The 25,453-nt window shown below is 35.2% G+C and overlaps 2 protein-coding genes and 1 long non-coding RNA gene across 4 annotated transcripts in view; 1 reads left to right on the top strand and 2 right to left on the bottom strand.

Moving 5' to 3' along the window:
* Positions 1 to 9: 9 nt before the first annotated feature.
* LOC149679766 (85/88 kDa calcium-independent phospholipase A2-like) lies at positions 10 to 8,024 on the bottom strand. The gene is made up of 10 exons (XM_089835578.1): positions 6,560 to 8,024; positions 6,317 to 6,494; positions 5,067 to 5,248; positions 4,730 to 5,000; positions 3,295 to 3,553; positions 2,969 to 3,211; positions 2,242 to 2,538; positions 2,033 to 2,175; positions 1,837 to 1,938; positions 10 to 299 (listed from the first exon to the last, which is right to left on the bottom strand). The coding sequence occupies exons 1-10, from the start codon at positions 7,651 to 7,653 to the stop codon at positions 84 to 86; spliced, it is 2,985 nt and encodes a 994-aa protein (XP_089691704.1). The 5' UTR covers positions 7,654 to 8,024; the 3' UTR covers positions 10 to 83.
* A 351-nt stretch (positions 8,025 to 8,375) lies between these two features.
* The window catches only part of LOC149679764 (extracellular serine/threonine protein CG31145), an 83,801-nt gene continuing 66,723 nt past the window's right edge, over positions 8,376 to 25,453 (bottom strand). For both annotated transcript variants that reach the window (XM_089835607.1, XM_089835608.1), the window contains exons 5-8: positions 18,719 to 18,831; positions 13,066 to 13,356; positions 12,318 to 12,399; positions 8,376 to 9,841 (exon numbers count right to left, since the gene is read on the bottom strand). In XM_089835607.1, the coding sequence (XP_089691733.1) occupies positions 9,559 to 9,841; positions 12,318 to 12,399; positions 13,066 to 13,356; positions 18,719 to 18,831 (769 nt within the window). In that variant the 3' untranslated portion in view covers positions 8,376 to 9,558. The remainder of the gene's footprint in view (positions 9,842 to 12,317; positions 12,400 to 13,065; positions 13,357 to 18,718; positions 18,832 to 25,453) is intronic.
* The window catches only part of LOC149679762 (uncharacterized), a 107,809-nt gene continuing 96,557 nt past the window's right edge, over positions 14,202 to 25,453 (top strand). Inside the window, exon 1 of the long non-coding RNA XR_016365895.1 lies at positions 14,202 to 14,365. This is a non-coding gene — a long non-coding RNA (uncharacterized LOC149679762). The remainder of the gene's footprint in view (positions 14,366 to 25,453) is intronic.

Genomic DNA, 25,453 nt, shown 5'->3' with positions numbered 1-25,453 from the left:
AAACACATATTTTACGTACAAATATTTGAAAATATACATTAATTTATTTAAATTAGAATAAAATACAAAAGTATTCTCAATTTTTATTTGAGAATTAGTTTGGCTAATTCCATAAACTCCGTTATTTTTGAGTTCAGTATAAATGAAGTTTCCCACATGGCTTTAATAATTAATTCAGTATTACAACTATCTGGAATTATAAAATCCGTCAGGGGTGGATTAATCCTGTAAAATGGAATCCCGGCTAAGCTACAAATAGCTTGAGTTCTTTCAACCAATCGATTTTCAGAGATGGTCATCTTGAAGAGATAAAATAAATAATATAATAGTTTGAATAAATTAAAATAATTAATGGGAAAGTTTGAATAAATTAAAATGATTAATGGCAAAGTTTGAATAAATTAAAATAATTAATGGGAAAGTTTGAATAAATTAAAATAATTAAAGGAAACTTTGAATAAATTAAAATAATTAAAGGAAACTTTGAATAAATTAAAATAAATGATATAATAGTTTGAATAAATTAAAATAATGAAAATAATTAATGGGAAAGTTTGAATAAATTAAAATAATTAAAATAATTAATGGGAAAGTTTGAATAAATTAAAATAATTAAAGGAAAAGTTTGAATAAATTAAAATAATCAAAGGAAAAGTTTGAATAAATTAAAATAATTAAAGGAAAAGTTTGAATAAATTAAAATAATTAATGGCAAAGTTTGAATAAATTAAAATAATTAATGGCAAAGTTTGAATAAATTAAAATAATTAAAATAATTAAAGGAAAAGTTTGAATAAATTAAAATAATTAAAGGAAAAGTTTGAATAAATTAAAATAATTAAAGGAAAAGTTTGAATAAATTAAAATAATTAAAGGAAAAGTTTGAATAAATTAAAATAATTAATGGCAAAGTTTGAATAAATTAAAATAATTAATGGCAAAGTTTGAATAAATTAAAATAATTAAAGGAAAGGTTTGAATAAATTAAAATAATTAATGGCAAAGTTTGAATAAATTAAAATAATTAATGGAAAAGTTTGAATAAATTAAAATAATTAATGGAAAAGTTTGAATAAATTAAAATAATTAATGGAAAAGTTTGAATAAATTAAAATAATTAATGGAAAAGTTTGAATAAATTAAAATAATTAATGGAAAAGTTTGAATAAATTAAAATAATTAATGGAAAAGTTTGAATAAATTAAAATAATTAATGGAAAAGTTTGAATAAATTAAAATAATTAATGGAAAAGTTTGAATAAATTAAAATAATTAATGGAAAAGTTTGAATAAATTAAAATAATTAATGGAAAAGTTTGAATAAATTAAAATAATTAATGGAAAAGTTTGAATAAATTAAAATAATTAATGGAAAAGTTTGAATAAATTAAAATAATTAATGGAAAAGTTTGAATAAATTAAAATAATTAATGGAAAAGTTTGAATAAATTAAAATAATTAATGGAAAAGTTTGAATAAATTAAAATAATTAATGGAAAAGTTTGAATAAATTAAAATAATTAATGGAAAAGTTTGAATAAATTAAAATAATTAATGGAAAAGTTTGAATAAATTAAAATAATTAATGGAAAAGTTTGAATAAATTAAAATAATTAATGGAAAAGTTTGAATAAATTAAAATAATTAATGGAAAAGTTTGAATAAATTAAAATAATTAATGGAAAAGTTTGAATAAATTAAAATAATTAATGGAAAAGTTTGAATAAATTAAAATAAATAATAAAATAGTTTGAATAAATTAAAATCATTCATTTTATTTTTTTCATGCATGTTTTTCCTTTTATGGAGCAGACTTATGCCTAAATGTATAAATACCTTATCAATGAAGTTTAATGGTTCCTCCCCAAAATTAATTGGATTTAGTCCACTTCCAACTGAAATCATGATATCAATCGCTTCAATTTGATCCTCTTGATTCTAATTAAAAATAAATAAAAAATCAAAATTAATATTAATATAATAACACGTTATTAAATTGAATAATAAATTAAAGAAAATAAATATAAATTACCATTGTATTTAAAGCAATATTTCGTTCCTGTATCTCCGTTAACGCATCCAAGCAAGGAAGATTAAAGGCACAATCATCCTTCAACAATGATGAATTATCCTCAATTAGAAACCTTGAACAAGCGGCTCTGGCAACTTGCCAAACTAGAACACAACACGCAATCAAATAAATTAATCAAATTTGAGGCCTAATTAACAACATTAATTTACTTGGGTAGTTATAAACTGATTCCCCAACATCATGTTGTCCTAAAACCGTTGACGGAGAGGCGTAGTTTCTAAAGCAAACAATCTCAGCGGGATTCCGCTCTTCCAATACCCCGATTAACATCAATCTAACATTCTTGATATCAGACATGAGCAAAGTTTCTCCGAACTCTTTTTGCAAGAAACGATCAAGTTTTGTTTGATCAAACTTGTCATTAACGTTAACATTAACATTGGCGTTAACGTATAATTTATCTTTTAACTTTAAAAGTAATCCTTGGCATTGTCGAACCGTTTTTCCTGTACAATTTTAAAGCATAAGTTATGATTATCCCAAGAAGTGATATCTAGTTTATTAGGGTGAAGGTATAAGATGCCTAAGTAAGTATTCGCGCGCCATAGTCCCTGCAGTCCCCCTTTCAAAATACAAGGGGGGGACGTAAAAGGAGGCCGGGCTATTTCGCAGCCTCTCTTCAGTCGGAAAATACGTCATTCGCGTAGGTCGCGCTGACGTGAGTTTTCAAGAACCAATGAGATGATTGCTGGTTGTAATTTAGAGGCGGCGGGGAGGGATTAACTCCGGACCTACTATACGTTAATTTGGACTGGAGATAAAGCTAGATTATAAATGTGGGGGCGAATTTATACCTTCTCCCTAATAAACTAGATATCACTTCTTGATTATACCTTAAAAGATGATAGGCCATAAAGAACAAATTTGATTACAAACCTAAAGCCAAAGACAGAGCCAATAAAGCTCCCATTCCCGTTCCAACAATAAAATCAAAATTGCTCGTGATACACGATCCCAATGAAGCTTCCAATGAAGAAATAATTTGAAGTGAAATAGGGGCTTTATTCCCACCACTATCAATACAAAGTACGCGGCAAAGCTTTTGTTTCGGAAGTTGTTGATTTAGTGTCGAGTTTACTACAAGATTCTTCATTGGAAGTTGCATCAAATTATTTAAAACTGTTAAGTAAAGTACGTATGTTAAGTTAAAGTGTCCAAGGCTAATTAATATATAACGAATAAGCAGCGTTAGTTTTAATTACGTCTCGTTTTGCAAAGATGTAAGAGTTTTTGTGGCGCCAATCCATTACAATCTCCGATGGGCGAGCAACCGCTTGTGCAACTTGGGAAATGAGTTGAGCATCGCGAAGAACCCATGAATTGTAATATAAATAGTATCATATTCCCATTTGCGTCATTTCGTGTAGCGGCTAAATGTCTCGGTGTAAAACCTTCCATATTAAATACGTTTGCATTGGCACCAAATAGCGATAAAGCTTTAATTATGAATGGATTTCCGACCTAAACGATGAGTAATTATGGTTTACGTAATTGTGTTTTAATTATCAGCATAAGTTTATATAAGATATGTTCCATGATAAGTATGACCAGAAGTATATAATACTTCTCTTCGAGAGAAGTGTACCACAAAGCGGGGTTAGTGTTAGTGTAACGTCACTCTTCCCAACATCGGATCATTTAGAGCAAGGTTCTAAACCGAATCACATACGCGATAAATAGTTCCCTCATCATTACTCTATTAGCGTTTAAATATTTGGCAAGACGCGCTTGTGCATTTTGTCCCACGTCAAGACGAGGTTTGTGGGATGATTGCTGGGGATTTAGTGCCAAACAACTTCAGAATTCACCTTACGGTGCGATGCCCATTTGTAGTTTGATAAGCATAAGCGGGAAAGCAAAATGAAAGGGGGGGGGGCTGGGAAGAATGACGTTACATAACTAAAGCATTAAGAGGATACAGAGTGTCATCCTTCTTCTATTATCCCCTTCTGGTATGACGTACACTACCTATACTATTCGTAATGCTACCCTGAGACTTACAGCTCGGGCTAGCTCGAGAACCAAGTAAGATTTGACCAGGGTTGTCGAGAGGGTGTTTTAATTTGGTCAGTTCAAACGGGGCCCGGGACGCGTGTAGGGCTCTCTTAAGGGGAGGGGCCCGCAATTTGCTCAATTTTCCCAGGGCCCACAAACTCTCTCGACGGCCCTGGAATTGACTACACTCGGTTAATTTTGCAGTCCATCTTCCTATTTAGTCCGACAGTGCCTCATCAGGCGTCGCTTTACCTCGAATCTATGACCTACGTCACTTCATGACAAGCTCTCAGAGTCTCAGTTACCAGTGACTAACTTGAGAGGGTGTTTTAATTTGGTCAGTTTAAACGGGGCCCGCACCTTCTAGGGGCCCGGGACGCGTGTAGGGCTCTCTTAAGGGGAGGGGCGCGATTTGCTCAATTTTCCCAGGGCCCACAAACTCTCTTGACGGCCCTGGAATTGACTACACTCGGTTAATTTTGCAGTCCATCTTCCTATTTAGTCCGACAGTGCCTCATCAGGCGTCGTTTTACCTCGAATCTATGACCTACGTCACTTCATGACAAGCTCCTAGAGTCTCAGTTACCAGTGACTAACTTATGGGGAACATATCTTATGAACTTATGTTACGAGTTAATTAACCTTAACAGCGATGTGTAAAGGAGTATCTCCATTCGCCGAAACTGAATTTGGATTTGCACCATGACTTAAAAGGCATATAACGCAATCAAGGCTGTTTTTAGTCACATTAATGTGTAACGCTGTGTCTCCGGAGTAATTTTTGGCCTCAATGTTACATCCGAAACTTAATAGGGCTTCTAAGCAATTAACTTTATCGGCACAATGCAATGGAGTTCCCCCATTAACCGAAAGTTTTGTGGGATCATTTGAGAATCTCGGATTATTCTTTGAACTGTAATTAATTTAGTTAATTAATTAATGTGGTTCAAGGGCATAAGGGAGGGTCACCTAAAATTACCGATAAACTGGAGGTAGAATGTATTGATTATTTGTGACAGGGGTAAAGTTCATATCGGCATTTGATTCTAATAGTTCAATGATACAGTCGGTGTTATTGTTCATGCACGCTATTTGTAAAGGCGTAAAGCCTTCAATGTTTTTATTATTGATAACGGAAGGTGTGTCGTAGCATTGTAAGGCCTGAAATTCATTTTTTTTAAAGTAATTCAATCAATTGTTCGTTATAAAAGGCTTATAATTTAGAGGTGTGCGAGTCCTCAGTTTTAGGTTTCGAGTCCGAGTCCAAGCTCTGGAAAAGTGGGCTCGTCGAGTCCATCGAGTCCTTAAAACATGGTTTCGATTCCTAAATTCTTAATTGAGTCCAAATTTACTGGTTACATTTTTCTAACTGTTCAAAAACTGGTAGGTAAAGAAAAATGAACTCGTCCAGCCCTAAATGCGCCGGTAATTCGGACTCGTCCGGCCCTAAACGGCCCCCGTATTTCGGACTCGTCCAGCCCTAAACGGGCCCCGTATTTCGGACTCGTCCAGCCCTAAACGGCCCCGTATTTCGGACGCGTCCAGCCCTAAATGGCCCCCGTAATTCGGACTCGTCCAGCCCTAAACGTCCCCCGTAATTCGGACTCGTCCGGCCCTAAACGGCCCCCGTATTTCGGACTCGTCCAGCCCTAAACGGCCCGCGTAATTAGGACTCGTCCGGCCCTAAACGGCCCGCGTATTTCGGACTCGTCCAGCCCTAATGGCGTCGATAATTCGGACTCGTCCAGCCTTAAGGGCACCGATAATTCGGACTCGTCCAGCCCTAATGGCGCCGATAATTCGGACTCGTCCAGCCCTAATGGCCCCGGGTAATTCGGACTCGTCCGGCCCTAAACGGCCCGCGTAATTAGGACTCGTCCGGCCCTAAACGGCCCCCGTATTTCGGACTCGTCTAGCCCTAAACGGCCCCCCGTATTTCGGACTCGTCCGGCCCTAAACGGCCCCCCGTATTTCGGACTCGTCCGGCCTTAAACGGCCCCCCGTATTTCGGACTCGTCCCGCCCTAAATGGCCGCCGTATTTCGGACTCGTCCAGCCCTAATGGCGCCGAAACTCGTACTCGTCCAGCCCTAAATGGCCCTGATACTATTAGGCCTTGGCCAGGACGGGGTACCCGTTCAGAGTCTTAGAAAAACGAATTTTGAGTATGAGTCTGAGTACTCGGACTCGAACTTTTGAGTACCCGCACAGTCCTACTCATAATTATTACATTAATGATTTCTCTCGTTGTATTAGCAGCGTAATGATAAACATTATTTCCCTTATTATCTGTAGAACGAATGTTGATGTTAAAATTCATTAGGGACCTAATAACTTCAAGTCTTTTGAATTTAACAGCGATGATGATGGGAGTTTCGAGTGAATTTGGACAAACTTCATTCAGAAGACTTTGGTGTATGGAAAAAAATTATTAATTAATTTTGATTGGCCCTAATTTAAAATTAAAACATACTTCTCTAAAATATCATAACGAACGCAACTTTGCCAACCTAATGAAGCTACAATATGAGCAATTGTCCATGTTGGGTTATTTCTAACAACTTCACATAGTTCTTTTAAGTTCTTACAAATTAAAAGTTGGGGTGTGCAATTATAATAAATTGGTAAGATCTTTTTAAACAAGAAAAACTGTCTAATTGCTTCTTGTTTATCATCAACGCGAAATAAACTGAATCCTTTTACAGGTTTCTCAATCATGCTCATAGGTGCAAAGATAATTAGTTCGTAAATGATTTTCTCCAACTGCATCTTCATTTCATACAATGTTAAACAATCTTCTCGATAAACAATTTTGCTGCTTTCATAATCAACAGTTTTAACTTCCTTGACCTCAAAATTTATCTCGTCAACAGTTGGAGTTGGTTTATTTAGATTCTTAGATTTATTATTGACTTTTTTGGTGGCATTATCTATTAAAAGATTTCCTCCGAGTTTGGGTTTGTTTTTGGCGTTATCGCGTTGTTTTCTGGGAGGGTTATTTTTAACAGCATCAAGATTTACATGCAGTTGGTATTTGGCATCGTATCCCATATCCTTTAAAAGACGATGAAAAGTTCTAACAGAACCAAAATTAGGCAGACTTTCATCGGAATTAACAATTTCAAGTAGTTTTTTACAAGTTGGTATTTCGTTACGGCTTATAAAATCATAAACAACATTTTTAATACCACTTAAAGCAACTTCATCATATCTAGCTAAACGAATTTTCTTTCCAAGCATCAAATCACGTTTATTAGCGGGTTCTTTGAACTTTCCATTCAACTCTGTATGTTCTTTCTTAACCCTCCAAATTGTTTTTTCCGATACCCCAGTCATTTCAGCTGTCTTTTTAACAATTTTACAAAATGTTTCATTTGGATATGTAGCAGAGAGTGAAAAGTAAACATTCATAATTGTTTGACGAGCGGCAACACTAAGTGCTTTGCCTTTCTTATGACGTTTGAATTCCTTAGGAATATTTGCAAGCCCACCCCCTAGAAAATCAACTGCGCTGTTGCACTGTTTATTTTTGGTTCCTACCTTCATAGTTTGATTGTTCTGCGACATGGTGGATTATTATAGTAATAATAATAATAATAATTATAATAATTAACTTAGTTGATGGACACACATTTCCTCTTGTCGCGAATCGGGCCGCGAACGCAAATCACCGTCCCTAAGGAGTCCTTAGTAAGGACACCACCAAAAGTTCAAAACACAGGAAAAGCTAACCAAGGCTTAGCGAACCACCCTTAAAAACTAACACCATTACACGATACTGATGTTAAAACTCACGATTCCGTTTAAACAATATATAAACTAGTAAAATTAATCTTTAATTCCCTTTTATACTAAAAAAAAAGATAATTTAACTTAATTCATTTGTTGAAATCGACACGGTCTTTTAGTTTTAAGTGACTGACAGTCAAAACTGGCTGCAACAGGCTCACACAAGTTCAGTTCAGTTCACATAAAGGTCAGGCTTACCTTTCAGTGTGTGCTGGTGCTTTAACCGGTTGAAGCATTTTTCTAGGAGGCGCCAAATTTAAATATGAAGCTTGGGTCTTGTGAGATTTAATTTTACGCGAATCACCATATCCACTATAGGAAGAATGAAATGGTCATTGTGAAAATAAAGTTTCTGGTATAAATAATATCAAAATCAAAAATAAAACCTAGGTAATCATACTTACAGAAATCTTGTAAAGTCTCAGCCTTTCATGTGCTAAGCCTAACTAACGAAAATATTTTTTTAAAATTACAACTGAATCCAAAAGAACAACTCATACTTTAAAAACAAACTTTTTATTGTTTGAGCACAACAATTTCTTATACCTATACTCAATTTGAGTAAAATTTTCTCATATACACATTTTTTGTCGGTAAATTATTATCTCTTGGAGATGGATTTCTTCGTTTTCTTTCAAAATATACTTTTTTGTTTTCTAATATTTGTTGGAGAAAGGTCAACACATATATAATAAATTTACGTTTAAATGCCTTTGGTTTGTAGCTATATAACATTTATAATTTTATATATATTAAATTCAGAACGTCATGGTTTTAGGCTTAGTAACTTTCCTGATATGACTATATTTAAGGTGGGGTTTACAATTTGATCGTTTTGGGGAATGGGCAGTACATAAAAGAAAAATTAATTTATAAAAGTGAATCATTAAGATAATTAAAGTTAATTTATATAAAATTAATAATTGGTCCTGTTTAATTATAATGGGAATGCAGTGAAAGGGTTTTATATTATTGTTTTTTTGTCGCCATTTTGTTTTTTAGATCTAAGCCTATTTTTTAACAAATAAAATAATATTTGTTAGTAGGAACTCCATCGACTAGTTTTACACACACCAACATAGATAAAACAACGAAAACAATCGGTTTACCCATTTTTTTTATGTACATTTAGTAATATACGATAATTTAAAATTAGGCTTAACAAATGGCTTAATTTTACAAGATTCATCATTAAGCCTAACACCCACTTAACATGAAATCAGGCTTAATAAACGTCTAGCCAAGGCTAAACCCATCTTTAGACGAATTCCAATTAAGCCTAAATTATAATTATCGTTAATTAAAACCAATATTCTCTTTAAAATCCCTGTAAAATTAATTGAGTTGAAGTTCACTGAACGAACCCACAAAGGCCCTAAGCCTTGGCCCCTTTTTTTAAAAAAAAAAACAAATGACAGTTTTGACTGAGGTGTTGGTAGATATTAATTAATTAATTACTCAGAAAAAAATTAAAACTCCAGCCTTTTCTGGACGGTTTTACCTACAACGCTGCCCGTTTAATTTAATATCTGTCGCGCGAATTAGGTCGTTTCAAATTTCCAAAATAAACCTTATTAACCAATAAGTAATTCGCAGGAACGTTATGTGATAGCTCCCCGCAGCGGCTTTCGGAGCGGGCATTTTCGATAAACTCACTTCATCGAAGATCGTTAGTGAAATTAATTAAGGATCTGTATAAATCAGTACTTCATCGGGTCTTTTGCCACGCAAACAATCCCTGACGGTAGCTAAAACAATATTAAGTCGACGATCCAAAGACAATAAATGAGGTTCAGTCAACACCGGGTTAATGGGGTCAGAAAGCATGGATTCTCTCATCAGTTCGCTCAATTTTTTGGGCCCGTTATGAATTTCCAATAGTCGACGTAAAGTCGATTGACGTAGCAGACAACACTGAGATAATGGCGCCAAAATCGACAGTTCATCGTGGTGGGCCTTGCCAAACCTTTATTGAATAAAAAAAAAATTTGAACTCATTTAAATTTTAATGAGTTTTCTTTTCTGCCTAAGTTGGAGGAGATACGGAAAGGCAAGGTTTAGGAACGTTTTATTTCCTGCATGCGCATTAAGACTTATCTATAATATATGAAAATTCTCAGAAAACTTAATTTGCTAAGCCTAAATTGAAATATTTTCGAAGTAAAACTAACAAATTAAAAGTAATGTTGTTCTTGTGCTACCGCATTAGAATGTTAAATTTAATCAGATCTAGTGTCGTGAAACTATTTTCAAGCCTTTGCCATTAAAATAGCATATGTTCCATAAGTTTGTCACTGGTTACTGGGAGCTTGTCATGAAGTGACGTAGGTGAAACGTCATAGATTCTCTTAAAGCGATGCCTAGTGAGGCGCTGTGATCAAACTAAATAGGAAGATGGACTGCAAAATTAACCGAGTGTAGTCAATTCAAGCGTCTTTCTCGAACTAGCTCTCAGTGAGTCTCTATAGCATTACGAAGTATTGGTAGTGTCATACTTATGGAATATATCTTATAAACTTATGATATACCGAACAAATATGATCATGTCTATTAGGTCTACTATGGTTAACTACGAAAATGCGTCTTGAAAAATTCACGCAAATGTTTTATCGAGTTTCATCAGCATCCATCCTTTAAAAACAAATGTCTTAGCTTTCATACTTCCACATAATATACTTCTGTCAAAATTCTTATTTCTATATTCGTATTATTTGGTTTCAAATTTCGTTAAATTTACTTTGAAAAATCATCCTTAATCTCAAAACATTCAATTATAGAGCAACTTAGAGTCCCTCAATCTCAATTTGAAAATTTCCAAGATGCTATTACGGTATAATTTGAAAAAGAACTCTCTCTCTCAAAATTGGAGCATTAGATTCCATCATCAAAACTCAAAATATATTCCAAAATAAGAATCATTAAAATAAATAAAACTAAGACTAAGAACCTCTCTGGTTTCATTAAATTAAAGATCCACTAATTCTTCAGGCGTACTATTTCAAGTTTTCAACCAAACAGCGAAATAAACCCATGAGACAAAAGTGTATAATAAATTGACTCCCATAAGTAAAGAACGATTATATAGACTCTAGAGTAAAGATAAAATAGTAAGGTAACAGTGCCATAGCGATTCTACAGACATAGGGTGTTTCTGATAAGTCTACCTTCCATAAGTTAAGGGGGATGTTCTTTGGGAAATCGATTTTGAGTCGAAAATGTCGTAACTTCTATCGCCATTTTGTTTTCCACAAGGGACACTGTTTTCGAGTTATGATTTACGGGGGTTATCCGTAAAATACTCTTACAGCAATCTTAACTCGAAAACAGTGTTCCTTGTGGTAAACAAAATGGCGATAGAAGTATAGAACATTTTTGACACAAAATCGATTTCCCAAAGAATATCCCCCTTAATATATGGAAGGCAGACTTATTAGAAACACCCTATGGCTGTACTGAACTGAGACTAATGTTTATAAACTTATGGTAGGTACTTAATGAGACATCCGAGTCGCCGTTTCCCTAAAAATATCCCGTTAAGCCTTGGTTGGAATTTCCCTTACCTAATCATTTTAAAACAAGGGATTTAATTTTAGTTTGGTACGGGCTATTACAAACTCAACTCAAATTGGCCCCGGATTTTCCAATTTCCAAGAAACGCGTTCAATAATATCAGCAAATATCTCACGATTTAATTACGAAACTGGGCCAATTAAAATTTAATTAACGATTCCGAAATGGCGCAGTTTTACCCGCAAGCAATTCGATAAACTAATCGGGGAAAATTTCAAGATAGATTTAGAAAATGGATTCGGAATATGTATAAGAATATTAGCATTATATTAGAAATACAGATTATTTTACAGATTTAATTAGTCGTGATTAGAGCTAGCATTATTCAATTAAATTAAATTGAATGTTAAAATTCCATCGATTCTGATAAATCAGGGATTATCTGTGTTCAGCAGAAACAACATTTTTACAGGGGCCATAGGATTAACTTGGGAATTTTTAACCCTAATTTTGAAGACCCATTCACACAACAGAATCTTTGCGTCATATTGCTTTCCGTTTTAAGACTCCTTGATAATAAAATCAGGGATAGATTTAATTTTGGAAGTAGGAATAGAGAACAGAGTAATCTGGGCGCGCGTCATAGTCCCGGACTCCCTTCAACGGGACTGGAGGGGGGGGGGAGTATGAAAGAAGAGGCGGGCGGGTCATAGCGACAGAGGTAAAAAGGAATTACGTATTTTTTGCCGTCCCCGTCAGCAACGTCATCAAAACGTAGTGAGCCAATAAGATAATTTAAACTTTTCGTTACGTGTTGGAGGGAGGGGCTCTATACTGGGTGGTCTATGAGTCGGACTGAAGTAAATACTAAACGTTCTCCATTCCTACTTCTAAAATTAAATCTATCCCTGGTAAAATAAAAGCGAACTCACCCTCTGCCATTATCTAAGTGCATGGCAAAGCTGTTGTTGCCGTATATCTTGAAATATTCGTAGTGATGTCTGTCCATATTTCCTGACAGGAGAAAAATTAAATATCATCAAATGCCAACTCCACTTTTTATCATTTTTATTATTATTATTTTTTTGGACGATGGCAAAATCCATAAGTAACATAAAGACCTATAAGTAACTGTTAAACCAATTCAGACGTCCGAATTCTAATTTAATTTAGAAGATATGATGGGAAAGGGCTTGAAGACGGCGATAACGTGACCCTGAAGTGAACCAAAACTTACACCCACAAAAACCTAACCTCAAAAATAACCCAAACTCTAAAAAACCCTTACCAAACCAAACCTAACCTAACATACCATCAATAATTCGGGTTAATTTAGCAAATGTTGGCACCTGTGACGTCCCTAGCATGCTGGCTAATATTCCATATACCAATTTTATCGTATCGAAGGCAGGAACCAATCAAAGCTCGTCCACGAAAGTGGAGCTAAAACAGGCTGAGCTTTTGATAGGCTTAGCGGTCCAGTTAAGTCCGCCCCTCGACTATAGGAGCATCTAGTGGCGTTAATTTGAACTAAACTTGCCTTATCGTGTTCAACATAGTTAGTTAGACTAGGTATACCCTGGAAAGGTAAAATTGCTCTCTGACCAAAGGTTCAAATACTTGGTATACATATGAATGTGGCGTTACTTATGAAGGAGTTATATTAAGGTTTGAACTTACCCGTCAAAAAGTCAAAAACGGATAAGTCCATGAGATCGGGCAATCTTCGTCCTTCGTCGTAAGGTGGCGTTCTCCGGACAACGCTGCAATAGGAATCGTCAAGTTCCCAAGCGGCTTTTCGTCTCTTGTGATAAGATCGCCTCCAGGGATGACGGACAGCTTTCCGGGCTGCCAAACTTTTAGGTGGAAGAAAAGCGGAGAAACTTCCTTCCAAAACATCCGGGTTGCCGCATACCGCGTGCGCCGTGTCGCAGTAATAAAGGCACTGCCCGTGGAAACATAAATTGTTCGCTAGAACCAAAATATAAATATAAAACAATATGTGTGAAAAACAATATGTAAACATAAGATAAGTTTTCCATAAGTTTGTAAATTCTGGTTATAAACTCGACCATATACTTTTGAAGTGATTGAAGTAGGTCATAGATTCGAAGTAAAGCGACATGCGTCGGGTTTTGGCGCTGTCAAAGGCTTAGTAATGCAGACTTAAATAGGAGCTAGATGGAATGGTCCCGCAAAATTATAATTAACCACCGGGTGTAGTACTTCAATTCTCGCTTCCGTCGTTCTCGAACTAGTTATCTCGAGCTGTAAGTCTCTGGGTAGCATCGAAGATAGGTAGCGTCATACTTATCATATAACATATCTTATAAACTTATGTTAGGATAGTACTCAAGTATGAATAACAAAACCCGCATAGAAGTTACAATGGGATATAGGGGGCGCAATGATTCCAGTTAGCTGTATGTATTCCTGTGTTTGTAAGAGAGACACAGCTCAATCTGCCTGTCTGGGGCTAACAGACAGCGCTTAGCTTGCAAACGTGACTAAGATCAATAAAATATTAACTAATTTTCCATTGGCAGGCTCGAATCCGGCGACCCAAGCTAATTAATTGCTTATAGATTTTTTAATATAGATACAGATTTGCAATATTCATTTATTTTTACGCTTTTCCGAATTAAAAAGGAAAAAAATCTATCATAGTTATTTCTAATAGACCCTTGCATTAATTTCAGAAGAGAAGCAAACACCACAGGAACGAGGGAAGTGACCTTGTTGAGTTATTTCCCTCGAGCCAAGAAGCAAAGCACCGCTAGAGGCAGGTAGCGAACTCGGGCTCCGTCTGCCCAAGAAGTGATATCTAGTTTATTAGGGAGAAGGTATAAGATGCCTAAGTATTCGCGCGCCATAGTCCCAGTCCCCCTTTCAAAATACAAGGGGGGACGTAAAAGGAGGCCGGGCTATTTCGCTACACTCTCCTCAGTCGGAAAATATGAATGTAATTTTCGTCATTCGCGTCGCACTGACGTGAGTTTTCAAGAACCAATGAGATGCTGCTGGTTGTAATTTAGAGGCGGCGGTAATTAACTCCGGACCTACTATACGTTTGGACTGGAGATAAAGCTGGAAATGTGGGGGCGAATTTATACTTTCTCCCTAATAAACTAGATATCACTTCTTAGTCTGACGTTACCTCTTGGTTAGCGCCAGGGGAAATAAAGTAACAGAAGAGGGTAGCCAGTTGCCTACCCCCCACCTGTGTGTTGGGTTTCTCTGCAAGTAATATCTGGAATAGTCCATAAAAAAACGCGTTTTCTGCTTTTACCATTTTACTTTCAGTTACAGCTTTCTGAGCGCAATTAGGCTTAACGACATTTAAAGAGAAAGAGAGAGAGAGAAGGAGAAAAAAAAAAACGTAGTAATGTTTCTTGCAATTCCAAGTTTCAATTCCGGACTTTTCGAACCCATTTAACTATTTTACGCGCGATTAACTTAAAGTCCAATTTCGGCGAATTCTATTAAAAATCCTTTAAGACTTTTAACTTTTAAAATTTCTAAAAGCTACTCCAATGGGAAAACACTTTTAAAACATAGAAATGAACGAAAATATTTTTACTTTGAAGATGGTTCAGTGAAATAATATAAACAAAAATCAATCTCAAGTTTAAACATACAATATCGAAAAGATTAACTAATGAATGCATAAATCTACTTGGAATTATTGTGTACCCAGCCATTTTCACTCAACGTATCCAGACAGCTTTTTTGTGGGAAGAGGTAGCAACTAATCATTATATATGACGAATTTCACCTCGCGAATTAATTATATATCTCGCTGCCTGTTGCACCTTGCGCAAGGCACGCCTGATCTCGCGTTGTTACTAACCAATGAAATCGCCGTTTGAAAGACCTCAGAATTATTAATAGACGTGACGTCGCTATAGTAGGTTCTCAAGCCCCGCCCACAAAACCCGCATAGAAATTAACATGGGAGGTATATGGGGGTACACAATTATTCCTATTAACTGTATGCATTCCTAATACTCTATACATGTACATGTATATCTTTGCATATATTGTTTTGCTAGTCTACCTTTATACTATGGGTCAATTGAAAATTTAAAATTCTCGTAACATCTATTCTGGAAATACATAGCCTCATAACATTACAACCTTTGAATGAACCAAAACTCGTATAACAACATCTCATTTCAATAAGGAAACTGTTCATTCTAAGTCTGAAACTAAGTGAACTCCCATATGCGAGCGGTATAGTCCCCAATAAGGCAGGCTTGGCGCAGCCAGTTTTATATGCAAATTTTTAGGGAAAAGTGCTAACTCGCTCTAGGGAAAAGGGCTAAATAATTCAGCAAGGCCCCTTTTCTAGGTGCCTTTCCTTCACGCCAACATTTTCCCCAAATCCCACCTCGATTTTCACTTCTAGAAAAGTGCTTTTCATCGCCCAGTGCATTGCGTTCAGGGGGTTTTAAAGTAAACACGTATAGTTCAATAGTTGTTCAGTATTTAGAAATAGCGATCCTGTGAAGTTTATTTACTGACGCCTATCATAACTCGTGTAGATTTCAAGCGATTTCTATGAAATTTTGTGCACACGTTTATTATTATTAATACTAAAACGGTTGGAATTTTGGTTATTATAAACAGCCATTTTGAAAAATGGCGGCCATAAAAGTAAGGACGTTTACTTTCTGACGCCATAACTGATGTAGATTTCAACCGATTCCAAAGAAAATTTGTATACATGTTTATTAGATATTACTTTAAAAGTTTAGAAAAGTTGGTCTTAATAAACGTCCATCTTGGAAAATGGCGGCCATAAATGTGAGGGAATATCACCTGACGCGATAACTGGCGTAAATTTCAACCAATTTCAATGAAAATTTGTATACATGTTCATTAGATATTACTTTAAAACTTCAGAAAATTTCGTATTAATAAACGGCCATCTTGAAAAATGGCGGCCAGAAGTCTTATGAATGGCGTAATTTTACAAAGATTCCAATGAAATTTTTGTATACTAGTTCATCATAACCATAAGTTTATAAGATATGTTTCATAAGTATGATACTACCTATATTTCGTAATGCTAGAGATTTAAAGCTCGACATAATTCGAGAGCGAGAATTGAAGTCCTACATTCGGTGGTTAATTTTGCAGGACTTCCATCTAGCTCCTATTTAGAATGTATTACTAAGCCTTTGACAGCAGCGCCTCACGAGGCGTATGTCGCTTTATGTCAAGCTCCAGTTTATAACCAGTGACAAACTTATATGGAACATATCTTATGAACTTATGTTCTAACCTATACTAAAGCTGCAGAAACGTTGGTTATTATGCACGACAGGAATACATACAGCTACTAGGAATTATTGAAAATGGAAGCTTAGCAATTATCACTGTTCGACAAAACTTTTGCCTTACACGGCTACTTTAAAACTGGCGGAGAAGTTGAGAAGCCAAAACTTTCCTCCCGAGGCGATAAATAAAATAATATTAAAAATTCCTTGGCTTAAGGTTAGGCTCTCATCCCCTAGACTTTCCCAGACTCAAAAGGCTCTTAAAAATAAAAGGTCGACTAGATTGAAATTTAAACGTTTCACCAAAATATTCGGTTTCTCCAGTAAGAATTAAAACTTACAAAGAAATAGAAAAATATTTGATTTAATTTAATAGACTTTTGAGTTTGGTCCTTTGGGAATCATATTTTTAATTTTTGGCAATTAGAGATTTTATTTTATTGCCTTATTAAAGGGACTTTTAAGAAGACATCGGCGGGGGAAATACGTCACAGGCACCACGTGACGTCAAGATACAAAGACTCCACATGGAACGGAGTGGGACTGTACGCCTATAGTCTTTATTTTTTCGCCTGATTGCAGTGCCTATTACCCAAGTGGTTATTTTTCGAAATAAAACCAAGTTAGTTTCTTTGAAAAACGCCTTTATTTAGTCACGTGCCTCTGACGTATAAGCCTCTTCGATGTAAGAAAGGGGTAGGCAACCCTCAGTAATAATCGAGACAGTTAATTATACCGAGTCAGTTAATTATAGATTAGATCAGAAGTATATAATACTTCTCTTCGAGAGAAGTGTACCACCACAAAGCGGCCAGAGTAATTGTAACATGATTCTTCCCAACATCAGAATTAACATTTATTATAGCAAGGTAGTTCCCCTTCATCATTACTCTATTAGCGCTGCTTAACTATTGCCAATTGAATCGCATGTATGCGCTTGTGGTCATTTTTGTCCCATCCACGTCAAGACAATCAAGGTTTGTGCAGATTAATTGATAACTGAGGATTTAGTAAATACCAAACAGTAATTTTAGAATTCACCCTAGAATTAGGTTTGATGAGAGGGAGAGCAAATAAAAAGGGTTCCCTCGACTGGGAAGAATCATGTTACACAACGAAAGTATTAAGAGGATACAGAGTCTCATCCTTCTTCTATTATCCCCTTCTGACAAAATTAAACACTAAAACAATCCATAAACGGGTTTTTATACGACTATATTCTGAGGCTAAAAAAGGAATAAATTCATCAGGAAAAGCTCTCAGACGCAATTACGATGAAAATGGCAAACAAAGGAGGCGTCGTATAGAACGCGGCGTGATGGTAGACTGTGATTTTTGCTTTCAACCAGACATAACAGACAGGAACCAGGGATATTAGATGTTTTAAGAGGGATGAGTAGCTCGAGCCTTTTCACGTACAGTCCGAGGCGACTTCGGCAGAGGTCTAAAACGTGCACCGTGGTGCTTTCCCCCTTTCAGGGACAAATAGACCCCACCAACAAATGTTTTCAATTTGTTAAACGGCACAGATCTCGTTCTCAGGTTTCGAGGCGAGAAAGGGATGATAACCTGATTGGCTTGATTTTGTCATGCGCTGAACCTGTTTTACCCCAAGAGTCAGACTCTAATCCAATCAGAATTTAAATAAGAGATTTATTTTCGTCGCTCAACGACAGATGGTACTAGAGTCAACTTTGTTAGTCACGAGATCCTATCCCTTAAATGGAGACGAGACCAAGCCAACTTGTTTATTTGTTGATTGGGCCTATTGAAGTCGTATTCACAGTATTCCTCGACCATTTTTTTGCGTCCCACCGGACCTAACCTGTTCCTATCAGATTTCGCATCCCCCCCATCAGATTTTGCCTTGAATGGTACTCCGGTAGACGGTCCTACTGCGCATGACCCGCCGATAACGCTTCCACAATTTCCCTCTCCCTTCGAATCCCTCTTAAAACATCTAATATCCCTGCAGGAACTTTGGGAAAAGCCAACATAATGGATTTAAACACGAAAAAGAGCAAAAAGTAAAACAAAAAAGAAAAACTTACCGGGCGATATAAAAAATGTTTTGACAATATCATTCTCGGCGATGGCGAATATTTCTGACGTCATATTGAGACGACGTCCAATGGAAGGTGCCACTCGACGGAAACCTAATATCCTGTCAAGAAAACGTGACGTTGTTATTAAATGAATTTCCTTTTCATAATTTTGTGTTTTTTTATTTATTTGTTTCCTAAACTGACAACAGTTTTCGAGCAAAATGGATCTATAATGACCATTACAATGAATTTCTCAGATAGGCCTAGTAAATATTTAGGCCTAAGTTCCAAGAAATGAGATTTAAAATGGAATTTCACTCTAATACATAGTTTTCAGACTAGGAAGGCTGATACCCTTTATTCAGGGAGGAAAGGCTACTTGGGGGTCAAAGTGCAGCACCGAGAAGCCTCGCCTCGCCTCCTGGCTGGTGTAAAGGGTGTCAATACTCCTAGTCTGAAAACTATGTATGATAGAAAGTATTTAAATTCCTATTTGATATTAATTAATTAATTTAGGTTCATTCCAAGCTGCAACCCATCCCTTTTGGAAAATATGAATTTATATTAAAATTTGATATATTTCATAATTGAATCGCTTGGAAATTTAATTTCGTGAATGGTGCGACGTGAATTGAAGATTAAAATGTGAATATATAGTTCCTTAACTGCACGCGCTTCAGGATGGCTAGTAATTTGTTATTACATCATCTCAGGTGGTTATTATTTTAAATACACAAGATTCTAATTTGTATTTTGGTCTAGACAAACGCAACACTGAAAAATATATCCCATTATTTTAAGCATTGAAAACAGAATACTTGAAAACTATGTTCAATCATCCAGATTTCTTAAGGGCCATTCAGACTAAACTAAAGTTTTACGTTGAAGTCGCTTAATTAGACACGTGTCAACCAACGATTACGTAAAAGACTGGCGGGTTTAGTTTGAAATTATTAAATTTCGTGATGGTACTACCTCGTTAGCGCACCTTTCTTTAGCCATAGCCCATAGCTCACTGGATCATGCCTCATTACTGAAGCGTGATCGAGTAAGCTATGTACGCTTTAGCAGACGATATTATGAAAAGTTTTAAGATTCTTGGCAAGCGCGGTATTATTTGTTTATCATTTTGGATGAGCAGCTATTTTAGTATTCAAAAGTCTTTGTTTGAAAAATCACCATATAATTTTAAGTCGTCTGCTCTCACGATGACGTCTGAACAGGGGAATGAACGTACGGCAACGCAACCGAAACGAAAATGAAGAGGAGACCGACGGGAACGTCTGAAGGGGCATTTAGAGGGTTGTTAACGTACCCGTGTATTACAATCTTAATAATTCCTTTTATGGTCTAAAAATGACCAACAACACGAAAGAAAGAAAAACATATTGGGCAGCATAAAGTGGAAAATCTTGTTATAAGTCTTATACAACGTAGATATTGATTTATACAGTATTTTCTTGGTAGCTATATCTTAAGGTTTTCTTCATCTATCTTTTGTATTAGAAGTTATGACGTTTGAGGTCCCTATTTTTTTCAAAGCACAAAGTCATTTGTTCAAAAGAGGCCCGCAGTTACTTCTGACCCCTTATATACCTTCTTTCCTAGTTAAGTTGTCAGTGGGTACCTGTACCTTATTCTTACAACGCAAAAATATTTACCAGGAATACATACTTCTAATTAGAATTATTGTGTCCCAGCCATTTTCACTAGACGTATCTAATCAGTTTTTTTATGGGAAGAGGAAGATAGACTAATCATTATGTATGACGAATTTTACCTAACCAGGAGTAGATTTAATTTTAGAAGCAGGAATGGAGAACAGAGTAATGTGGTCGCGCGTCAAAGTCCCGGACCCCCTTCCCTGGGACGGAGGGGGGTATGAAAGAAGAGGCGGACGGGTCATAGCGACAGAGGTAAAAAGAAATTACGCATTTTTCGCGGCCGTCCCCGTCAGCAACGTCATCAAAACGTAGTTTAAGTGAGCCATGCAATAAGATAATTTAAACTTTTCGTTACGTGTTGGAGAGAGGGGCTCTATACTGGGTGGTCTATGAGTCGGAATGAAGTAAATACTAATTAGCCGTTCTCCATTCCTACTTCTAAAATTAAATCTATCCCTGACCTAACGAATAATCTAAGTTCTCAATGCCGGATCACGAAACTCGTAGAGAAATAAACAGAATTATTCCTATTAGTTGTATGCATTCCTGGGAGGGAAAAAAGGCTGACATTTTCAGGAAATACATGATTGACAGGAAACAAGAATTTTTTTTCTATTCTTCCTTCTTTCATCTGGGAAGCAATATATCTTCGTCATTGGTTTATATAGACTTTCTTTTATATTTCTTATGTTTCTTTTTTTTAGTTAATTGTTGAAACTTCTAAGGATTGATAACTTGATATATTGTATATTTATAATTAATAAGAACTCTTACAACAATAGCACCGATGGGAGCTATAGCTTAATCTCTCCAATTATTGAAACTTTTAAAATCCTACCGGCCATTATTTCAAAAACCCATAATAAACTATTTTGATTCATTAAAACCCTTCTAAATATTATTTTGATTAATTAAAACACTTCTAAATATTATTTTGATTAATTAAAACACTTCTAAATATTATTTTGATTAATTAAAACACTTCTAAATATTATTTTGATTAATTAAAACCCTTCTAAATATTATTTTGATTAATTAAAACACTTCCAAATATTATTTTGATTCATTAAAGCCCTTCTAAATATTATTTTGATTCATTAAAGCCCTTCTAAATATTATTTTGATTAATTAAAACCCTTCTAAATATTATTTTGATTAATTAAAACCCATTTAAAAATTATTTCATTTATTTAAACCATTCTGAATCTTATTACTGCTTAATTTAATAATTAAATACCTTTCTAACCCTTATGTTAATTATTAAGTACCCTTCTAACATGGGATTATGTAATTCTAAGCTTGATCTGAGTCTCTGAGACGATTAAGAGATGGCATGCTATTTGTTTTAGAATTAAGTTAACAAGTGTCAATATTAATATTACTTAATGAAAAGTTTTCTCGTTTTAATTATTAAATACCCTTATTTTAATTGAGAAAATTCTTTTATCTATTAAAAACTCTTCGAACATTATTAATAGCACTTCTTAGAGCACTTCAAAATAATTACCACTCTCCCTATAACCTTTATTCAAAGTTTCCTTCGCTATCTTCTTAAGCCTAATTCAATCTTTGCTAAGCCTAACGAAGCTGATCCTTGAAGTCTTGGACAGCTCTTAGTAATAAGAAAATTTTTTAGGGTTCTTTTTGCCGTCAAACCACTCACTCTTATGTGCCGCTTTCTAAGGTTACTTCACAGTTTTGTGGACGCAAAAAAGAAGTCCTAAATCGTTTCAAAGAAAATAAAGTCTTAAGTGGTCATTGAGAGTTAAGACTTGCTTTTTTCCTTCTTTCCTAGACCCTAAGCCTTGGTTCGTTTACTCTTTACGCTTAGCTAGGTCTATTTCTTTGCGAGGATACTCTTGGGCCCTCTCAACGATACCTCTTTGTACTTTAGTTTTAAAATTTCGCTTTGGATCAAGTGGTTTTATGACCATTTTTTTAGTTTTTTTTCTTCAAAATTTTCTTCGATATAGAAAATTGCTTTGGTCTTAAGCCTTGGCCAGATATCCTACCAGCGTCATTTTTTGAAATATTAAACTCAAATTCCAACGGTCGTTCTATAATTCATATCTTACTCCGTATATTTCGCGCGCGGGAAAAACTGTGTTTAGTTTTAGAACTACGTGTACCTTGTCAAGGCTAAAATGGATGGAAGTTTCTAAGCTATTATAAAACTTCCATGGATGAAGGCCTATTTTTAGAATTGATATATTATAGACCTAACGTTTATTAACCCTTGTTCCACATAAAAAACCAGAAGACCAGTACCTGAAGCAACACATATTAGAGATCTATTAAGCCTTGCACTTCAGTTTTGTTACTTAAGCCTACTTTTAGTCGTTAACCCTAATTTGAAAAATAAGGTTAAAATTTAAAATAAATCACGTGTCGTAACGTTTCTCGCGCCATCCAAACTTAGAGCGCCAAAATTTCAAAGCGATGGACGTTTTCTTACACGGTTTGGGTCATTTCAGCTAAGCCTACTTTTGGGCGTTAAGCCTAATTTTAAAAATAGGGTTAAATTAAAAAAAAAATCACGTGTCGTAACACTTCTCGCACCATCCAAACTTAGAGCGCCAATATTTAAAAGTTATAGAGACTGCTTCGGTAATTCAGCTAAGCCTACTTTTAGACGTTAGGCCTAATTTGAAAAATAGGGTTACATTTTTCTCGTGCAATCCAAACAACTTGTGCTAAAATCTAAAAGCGCTACACGTTTGTACATCAATTTCAAAAACTATCTCTGTTTCTAAAAATGTAGTGTTGGACTTCTGTTGCTATTTATAATGGAATGATGCAGTTTAAGCCTAAAAGACAAGCACTATGGGAGTCTAAGCGACATAGGAAATCATATTTTAAAAGCAGAAGATCCGAAGCTATTTTTTTTTCTATACCACCGTAACGTAGAATTTAATGGTATTTTTATGTAGATATTTTCCTCTTTTATTTTTGCAACTTTTCTCATATTTCTTGTTAATAATATATTCTTTGGGAGCTTGGCACACTAAGCCTAGGCCTAAATATATCTTCTTCTTATACAAAACTTAAACAAATTGCAAATTCTTTGCCTCTCTCAATATATATTTTTGAATTTTGAAATTTAAACGAGTTTGAAAATGCATTCGTAAACACGAATCTAGCAATATTTTTAACTTTAAAGATATATGTATGTTAATCATAGAAAGTTAACTTAATTGAGCTCATATTTTCTTTTATATTTATCTTAGAAACATAATTATAATTTGCAATATTCATTATTATTATTATTATTATTATTATTATTATTATTATTATTATTATTGGAATTAAAAATAAACATTAAAGCAAGTTATTTTCTTAAAAACAAGGACTAGTGCTTTAGTGGCGTCCGCTAAACCGAGCCTCTTACCCCTACGGGATTGATTGAATTCTCACAGGCTGTTAGAGGTAAAGGGGTCTGTGTAGCAGACGCCACTAAACAAATGGCGGATGGCGCAGTAGTCCTTGATTTTTTTAAAAAACTCATTAAATGCTAATTATTTTGTAATAAGAGTTCATTTACTTATTTTTAATATTTAATTCCTTTTATGTTCAGAAAAAGTCCGTTCTTCTAAGGTTATAATGTTTAGAAACTCGATCTTTTCCTTTAAAGTCTAGAATATGCAAATTTAAGTCCCAACACATTTGAACCTTTCAAACTCGGAATATTTTAAATAAAATTTTCGTGACAAAACCCACAAAAGTGGATTTTTAGAGCTAAAACTTTGAATTGCATCATATTTCGGGTTTTGTTTTTTTTTTCTCCTTCTCTCGCTTGTCAACTGGTTGAAATTTGATTCGCTTTTGACACAAAGAGGTCACTCTTTCTTTCAAAAAAAAAAAAAGAGAACAAAGCAACTCAAAACGGAAATAAAAAACTTCTAAATGCAAAGCTTTAAAAAGAAAACCCAGCAAGAAATCACTTTTTCAGATCTATCAAAGGTATATAGAAAAAACAAAAAGTAAGGCATAGAGTAAGAAGAGCGTACGCGACAATCACGTGACTAACGTGGCCTCTTCGCCAACGAAATGCTTTACTGCCCCTTTGCGGTAAACTATGGGAAAACTATCGTAACTAGCGCGGGAAAACCGAATTGCATTTACCATGCAACACCAGGTTTTTATACTACTATGAAATCTGCAAGAAGCAATTAAAGTATTTTAACGCATTAAAAGATAAATTAGAACTCAAAAGCCGAATTGGCTACATTTCTTTGGGGGGGGGAAGAGAAATTAAACGAAGATAATAATATTATACATGGAGCTAATAGAATTAAAGACGCATAGTGTATACCTTACTTTCTGTTATTTTTATTTGCCTTTGGTGCTACTGAGTGTTATGCGGTGTTATGGCACTATGACGTCCATATTTAGGCTTACTAGTCTGCCTTTAAGGATCGAAAAAAGGCTCAAAGTGCGGAGGGAGGCTCGAAAAGCGTAGAGCGAATCCACTTATGGATGGAAAAGTCATTTCTAACGAAGTAGAAGTGACGTTTTATATGCCGACGTTAGGACAAGTAAGGAATACGTAATAAAATAAAGCTACTTAAAGTGATGGTGAAACAGAACTGTGTTTCACCTGAAGTTGAAACCATCACTACGGAAATTGACAGAAAAATAGCGTATTTATAGAAGTTAGTTTGAAGGGCACCTAGACCCACTTTTCAGTGTTAATTTCAAATTAGGCTTAACGAATGTAAATTCATGTGAAATCTTGAAGGAGAGAGAGATGGAGTGGAAACCCCATACCTATAACGTTGCCTCTGTACCCTACCCACCAACGGAACGGTACCGAAGTCCTCCCAGCATCCTCAGTTGCGTTTAGGTGGGGTCGTACAGTACGAAATTGTACGTAAGGACGCCCCCTACGTCTTAAAAATAGAAGCTAGTTCTGATACAAATAAAATGGCGCTAGACGGCAGCACTAAACAAAAGTCCTCTTCCGAAGGGTAGGGGGCGTACGCAAGGTACACTGGGAGAGTTTCAGTGCATCATTTCGACTCCATCTTACCTTATTTCCCCCTGAATGTTTCTAGCCCCAATTTATTTATGAATAATA

The sequence above is a fragment of the Phalangium opilio genome, unplaced genomic scaffold (genome assembly GCF_054372755.1).
Source record: "Phalangium opilio isolate 3A_F unplaced genomic scaffold, DU_Popi_V2 ptg000041l_1, whole genome shotgun sequence".
In the NCBI taxonomy this organism is placed as follows: Eukaryota; Metazoa; Arthropoda; class Arachnida; order Opiliones; family Phalangiidae; genus Phalangium; species Phalangium opilio.
The sequence above is the reverse complement of the archived record's forward strand: the minus strand, read 5'-3'. Positions and strand labels throughout refer to the sequence as shown.